Genomic DNA, 7,005 nt, shown 5'->3' with positions numbered 1-7,005 from the left:
ACCTTTCCAATTGCTTAACCTTTTTTGTAATCTCTCCTCAACGTGTTTCCATTCAACATTTATGAGTCTCCGACGATATATCGGTATCCCCAAATAACTGATCAGAAACTGGCCTAACCCGCAGCCAAACAAATCAGCGTATAGGTGGGCCTCGTCTTGGGCCTCGCCAAAACATACTAATTCACTTTTATGGAAATTTATTTTAAGACATGAGAGGTGCTTGAATGCTGATAAAATTAATTTCAGATTCTTGCATTCTCTAGGTCATGCTCCATAAAGAGAATCGTATTGTCGGCATATTGCAGGATAGAAAGTCCACCATCAACAAGATGATTAACTACCCAAGATGAGTTACAGTACTTAGTAGGAATTTTAACTTCCAAGCTACCATTTGATTCAATCACAACAACCACTAACCCAACACGCAAGCACGTGTGAACGGCGATCGCTTCCAAAGTCAGAACAATTAGTGCAAAACAGAGCTCAACGCCCTCAATTAACAAAAGTCAACAAAAGGTACACAGCGTTTACAGATCGAGCTGATACATCACATAATGATCCTGCTGACAGCCCAACAGAAGACACTCCAGTGTGACCGTGATCGAAGGAAACAAATCGTGTGTTCCAAACTTCCAGCACCATTGCACTCTCACTGTTTTTATTATTTTTCCTTAGTTTTTACCACTGTTTTTGTTTAACATCCCGAGCTAAACTCACAACTACACAAGCAACGTTGCACAACCCCGTAATTAACAACTAATCAGTCCCAGTCCCAGTCCCAGAGCTATTGCAGATCTGCGGTATATGTGGATCATAGTATCATACTAACCACTAGCCCACCATCTATTATTAGCACTAGCATCATCTCCTTCAGTCTTCTCTTCTGCACGCTAGTTTCAGCTTCCATGCACACGATCGATCTGTAATCTAGTGCCGACACGACCTGATCGACCGACGACGAGCGTCTCCCCTGTTGCCATGTTAACATCGCCGCCGGCGCTTGAGCTGCTGATCGGCGCCGGCTGCGAAGCACCGGAAGGGGTTCTCCGGGGAGCAGATGTCCGGCACGAACACGGCCGCGCTATCGGCGGCAGAGCCGTAACGCGGGTCTCCCTGCCAGTGGAGGCCTGAGGCCGTGGGCGGGGAGGGGAGCTCCGGCATGGTCGACCTCGACCACTGGACCTCCGGCACCTGGCCGAAGAAATCTTGCGCGTTCTGGGCGGCGTTGCCGGAGGAGGAGGACGACAACGATCCGCGGTTCGGCGAGCTGAGCTTCCCGCTGTCGGCCTGCAAATGGATCGCCACTGTTAGGTTACCGGACCAGCTATACTGGAGTGAGCTGTTCCGACATAGATCGATCGTTCAGTCACATGTTTTTTGTGTTCAGAATCATGTCAATTGTGAAATATCTTGTGCGATGTATCACTGCATGTTTTAAGCTGGAAATTTCCGGTGAAAGTACGATTATATGACATGATTAACCAGACCTGACTCTGGATTAACGTTCCAGGATGCAGATCAGATAAATTAGTACTTGATTCGAGATCATGAGACAGGTCACCAGAATTACTGGCCAGCGTTCAGAACTCGTACTGCTACTGCAATCTTGGATTAATTTCCTGAGCAGTTGAGCTCACAAACTGTTATAATATCACGTTGAATTGCTATTTTAGTACTTGAAGTGAGTTTCTCCCCTGATGATAAAGTAACTTGGAGTAACTGCCAAGTGCTATTCGAATTACTAATTCAAATTTGGTTCTGGGTGAGTTAGTACTGACCTTGGACGTGCCATTTTCGGCGAATCCGAAGCCCGAGTTGAACTCGGTGAACCCGAAGAACTCGTCCAGCGGCCAGTCCGGCATGCTCCCGCCAAAAAGTGCTGCGCTCGCCGCCGTGACGGCCACCCGGGGGCTCTTCTTCGGAGGGGCTTTGATTACCTCCGGCTCCGCGGGCCTCATCGCCGGGGTAGCGCTGCCGAACTGCTCATCGATGACAGACCAGTCGGGCAAGTTCCCGGTGATGCCGACGTCCGAGCCGGCCGCCCAGTCGATGTCTCCGTCGCTGTAGAGCGGCGTTGGGCTCCTCTTCCGGTGGCACATCGGCGGTGGCAGGGGAGCCGACGAGGCGTTGTTGGGCGGTTGCGGCTCCGGCTCCGGCTCCGGAACTGATTCTTCTTGTTCGTCGGGCTCGAGGCCGACCTGGACGCCTGTGAGGAGGAACCTCCGGTGCGCGGAGACGAAGGCGTTGGCGGTGTGCACGGCGACGTCGCAGCTCCGGCAGAGCAGCGCGCGGTCCTCCACGCAGAAGAAGTAGGCGTGGCCCTCCTGTCGCAGCAGAAACAGAGGACGTACTCGTCAGATACCGGCCGGGGCAAAAAGATGTGCCAAGATTAGCGGAAGGGCGAGAGAGCAACAAATCGAAGCACCTGGCATATGTCGCAGTTCGGCGCGGACACGGCGGGCGGGTTGGATGCGGCGGAGAGGAGGGGTAGGCGGTGGTGCTTGCCGGCGAGGCGGTTGGCGGCGTGCACGTCGCGGTCGCAGCGCGCGCAGAGGGCGGCCTCGTCGGCGCAGCAGACCACGCGCGCCTCGGCCGCCTCGCACGCGGAGCAGAGGACCTTCATCGATCGATTGATCCGATCACTGCACGATCGTCCGCGTGGAGGGCCGCGGGGAGGTAGGAGAGGAGAGCGGGGCTTGGCAGTGAGGTTGTGGGTGGGAAGCGGTGCGGTTTTGTCCCCGCCGGTTGGTGACTCGACGCGCACGAGTTCGTACAGGGCGAGGCGCCGTGCAGTGCGCGTGGCGGATGGGCGGCCGGGGTGGGTGGGAGGTGAGGTGGGGCGAGGCTGTTGGCAGCGCGGGATATTTTGATGGACGCCGCGGCCGCAGACGCTGACGCCGGGGGCACAGATCACATGGGACAGAGTGTGACATGGATGGCCGGCTGGCTGGCGCGCGGGAAGATCGGGATTGACTCATTCAGTCGGGGGAGTGACCAGGCGCGGCGGGCCCGCGGCCGTGGAGACGTCGCGGCCGGACCCGATTCGCCCACGCGCGCCGTGCCCACCGCTTGACTTCCCCGCTCGACCCTCTTTACATGCAGGCGGCTCTGTAAGAGGAGGCATTTGGTCGTGTGAGGCCTATTACAGGGCCCGGTCTTACAGCTCGTAGCTTCGGTGACGGCCAGGTGAATGGCTGACTGGTCTCTGTCGCTGTGTCGATCGTCCTCGGTTCTTATTCTGGACCCATAGCGAACGTTTGTTAGGAGGAGTGGCATTTTCGAACTATTTCGCTGCCAGTTTTAGTGTGAGGGATGGCAGTTTTTCTAAAGTGACACGACAGTTTTAGTGAGAAAAGATATAATTCTTTTGTCTAAAACCGTATCTTCTCTTGGAACTAAACCTGCCATTAAAAGCAGTGGCGAGTCTAGTAGGTGGGCTTCATAGGGCTCTAGCCTACCCTCCAATTTTTTTACTATACTACTACTCTTCTCTGCTTAGCCTATCAGCGAAACAATAGGCAACAGCCCACACGCAGGACTGCCCAACCAAAGCAACGAAGCACGTAATGCACGCATCCAGGCTTCTGGACACGCCACACGCACTGCTCACGCTCCAGGTCCAGGGCTCCAGACCTAGCGTTGGTCGACGTTGGGGCGGTCGGCGGCGGACCACGTTGCAGAAAATTTCCAGTAAATACTATTACATGTTTTCAATAGTATTCTGCGAAAGTTTGAGCATATTTGGACAAGGAGATTGTAGTCTTTACTGAAATTTTCCATAATACTACCGTAACATTGTCCCAAGGCTATTTAGCTAGGCAGATTCAAAATTTGGTTCAAAATATAATTTTTTTTTCATAAATTCCACAAAAATCCCAATGAACACTACATGTTTCTAGTAGAAATCTGGGGAAATCTTAGCTTATTTGGAAAAGAGAATTGCGAGATGATGTTGTTTTTCTTCAAGCGATTGTTTCGTTTTTTTCGCCGTTAACTTCGAGCCCATCCTTCAATTTCGTCCTGGATTCGCCACTAATTAAAAGGGTTTGTATGACATCCCTCTCCCAGCGAATGTCAGCATGAAAGATTTTCGTTTTTACGCGAAAGCTAACTTGCGACCAATCGCTGAGAGCTTGATGGCAAGCGAACAGTTTGCCTAACGGTTTTAGGTCATAAGGAAGGTTTTTCTGTGGCAGTTTTTAGCTATTCTGATCATAATTTTTCCTTCCTAATAGAAATCGCCATGGGCTTTTTGAGAAAAGTGCCATAATAAGCTATGAAAAATTTTAGGCAAAATATTCGCACATGTCATCTTACCTCACGACCATTCGGTGGATATGGGTTTTTTTCATATAAAGAAGAGACGCCTGCTAAGAGCATCTCAAGTGCCGACTCTCAAACCGCCCGCATCCGTCCGAACTGCGAAGCCGTTCAATGCAGGTCTGTATCGATCCCCGCCACGGTTCAGCCGTCCTTTCTCTCGCAAACCAAAGACAAATGTGAGGACTTTACGGACGTCCAGACTGCTCTCCCAAGCCCGCTTTTGACCACACTGGTCCACCAAAAATCCTCCACTATCTCTCCCGCGCTTTTCATCGAATGCCCACGCCACTTGCCGCGCCGCATTCATGCCACCCCAGAGCATGTAGTGGTCCACATTGATGCATGTGATTTGACCGGCCAGGAAGGCGGTGCAGACAGACGCGACCTCTCGGGCGTCGCCGCTTCAATGCGGACACCGCGTCCCGAGGAATCAACTCATGTCGCTGCGCCACATTGAAGCGAGCTGACCACTCCAACTGTCTTGGCCGCGGCTATTTCAGCCATGCACTAGCGACGCACAGATCCACACTCCCCCTCCCGAGCACCACATAGTCCTCCTCCCCCTCGTCGAGCCCATCCTCCTCTCTGAGCCCAGCGGCGATGCCCAAGTACTGGTTCTCCGCGCCGGCAGGCGACGCCAGTGGAAGTTCTTCATCAGGCGAATCCTGGCGTCGCCGCCCTTGCTTACCGGGGTCATCTCCATCCACGGCGGTGGGCTCCTCTGGAGGACCAGCCACAATAGCAGCCCCGTCTCCTCTCGAAGGCGGTTTTCGTCCGTCGGATGGAGATCGCACTCCATCAGACGGGCCCGACACCACCATTGCCAGCACGTGTGAACGAGGAGCTACCGTCCTCGCTGCAGGTCCATGTTAAGCGGGACCGGCATCATCACTCTGCAGGTAAAGGACGAGCCGGCGTCCCGCCCCGCAACCACGGCCTCCACATTAGCGGCCGCATGAAGCAAGAGCTGGCGTCCCCCCAGCGCCTCCACCGTGTGAAGGACGAGCCGGCGTCATCCCCGCCGCACAGCCACTATGCGCGCATCGGCGGGCCATCGTCGCCACCGCTGCCCAATAAAGGAGGAGCTACTGCCCGCGATTGCCAAGATGTGTGGCCATATCCTCCACTACCTCAGAGGTAGCGGTTATAGTGGCACCTCTGGCTCTCGGGCCGTGGTATCCGAGGTCGAGCGCACGGTGCGGCAGCGGGCGAGGTATGACCAACACAGTGCTGGTCACCGTTCTGCGTTAGGCAAGACGGACCTAGCATCAGAATGGGTCCGCAAATGACCCGGACCTCGCCGCGGCATGGGCGCTCGACCGCTCTGTCATCACTACGGAGATGACCGCTAGGCCGCGCCGCCGATGCCGCCTTGGCGGCGAGCTCACTAAGATTGGTGTCGTGGTTTTGTCATGGCAGATGTCCGCATCGAAGAACTTAACTATGAGGCCATTGCTGCTAGGTGAAAGCTTGAACGGGGTTGATTGAAAACGAGAGACTCGAGTTACCCAGGTTCGGCCCCTTATGGAGGTAAAAACCTACTCCTATTTGATTTTTAAAGATGATGATGATCTTGATTACAAGGGTGCTCTTTCGCTACCTAACTTTCGAAAGATTCTAATCCTTCTTTAAGTCCCATGAACCACCACCCCTTTTTTTATAATAGTCCGGGTCCATAGTTTACAGTAGATTCTGAGTCGTACCCAAACATGAATTCTACTCTAAGTCTTGTTGACCTTCCTTGTCTCCCAAGTTGGTAAACTTCTTGGATCTTGAACTTGTTTTTAAGCCGGCCCGGACGGATCCTTCCAAGCCGGGTCTTCCTTCCAGGCCCATAGTTCAATCCACTTATGTGTTAATCAGCATGAACGCTCTTGGGAACCGGCGGATAATACCCAGGCCGGGTTTGAACTTCCATGACAGGACCGGGTTCCCTAACGCTGGGTCTCAGCCGCGGGGATATCCCCAACAATCGGCGAGGAGTGGTTGCTTAGCTATTGCTCCGCTAACAGCGGCACGGGCAAGGCCACCACCAGCGCCTTCTGCGGTGGTCAAGGCGGCCCTTCGCACCGCGCAACAGGAGGCAGAGCGGCTCCTCGGTGAGCACCAAACGGCCGTCGGACAAGGCTGCCATGGCCCTTCGGCATCCTTGCGCCACTGGACGGAGGACGAAGACGATGGCATGGACGTCGATAATGATGCGGCAGGACAGGGCGGCCACGCTTACGAGAAGATCGACCGACATAGGGTTTAGTTTTTTTTATAGCTTTTAGTAAAACAATCGAATACCGTTCATTTATGTAAAAATTATATCCGAACTTGAATGAAATCCGTCCAGTTTGAACGAATTTCGTTCGGTTTGTTCGCATTGTTGGGCGGATGTATGCGGGGACCGTTCGATGACGGCGTCACGCATCCATGTCCGCGGACGAATGCGGGAGAAAATTTACGGATAACCCTTGGAGATGCCCTAACTGCTACCAATTGACTGTTGCAAAAATAGAAACGCTACGCTGTTCCACACAAATCCACGGGACAAACCGGGAACTGCGTAGTACTACTAGCATCGTATAATCCTAGATCTTGGGAATCAAACGGAAGGTGCCTATCTTGGTTGCATCGATGCATTGCGGCTAGCGGGGGACCGGGTGACCACCCAGCCGGCCACGGCTATCCAGATAA

The 7,005-nt window shown here is 53.7% G+C and overlaps 1 protein-coding gene across 1 annotated transcript; it reads right to left on the bottom strand.

Annotated features, from left to right (window-relative positions):
- Positions 1-620: 620 nt before the first annotated feature.
- LOC123060604 (B-box zinc finger protein 22) lies at positions 621-2,804 on the bottom strand. The gene is made up of 3 exons (XM_044483385.1): positions 2,426-2,804; positions 1,779-2,324; positions 621-1,287 (listed from the first exon to the last, which is right to left on the bottom strand). The coding sequence occupies exons 1-3, from the start codon at positions 2,621-2,623 to the stop codon at positions 982-984; spliced, it is 1,050 nt and encodes a 349-aa protein (XP_044339320.1). The 5' UTR covers positions 2,624-2,804; the 3' UTR covers positions 621-981.
- Between the last annotated feature and the right edge of the window lie 4,201 nt (positions 2,805-7,005).

This window comes from Triticum aestivum, chromosome 3A (genome assembly GCF_018294505.1).
Source record: "Triticum aestivum cultivar Chinese Spring chromosome 3A, IWGSC CS RefSeq v2.1, whole genome shotgun sequence".
Lineage (NCBI taxonomy): Eukaryota > Viridiplantae > Streptophyta > Magnoliopsida > Poales > Poaceae > Triticum > Triticum aestivum.
The sequence above is the reverse complement of the archived record's forward strand: the minus strand, read 5'-3'. Positions and strand labels throughout refer to the sequence as shown.

What these genes read in the sequence shown, in the direction of transcription:
- LOC123060604 (XM_044483385.1), bottom strand. Translation starts at nt 2,623, where the DNA reads ATGAAGGTCCTCTGCTCCGCGTGCGAGGCGGCCGAGGCGCGCGTGGTC. An exon ending in CGAACTGCGACATATGCCAG is followed by an intron (nt 2,325 to 2,425) that starts GTGCTTCGATTT and finishes CTGCTGCGACAG; the next exon opens with GAGGGCCACGCCTACTTCTT. An exon ending in CCGAAAATGGCACGTCCAAG is followed by an intron (nt 1,288 to 1,778) that starts GTCAGTACTAAC and finishes ATCCATTTGCAG; the next exon opens with GCCGACAGCGGGAAGCTCAG.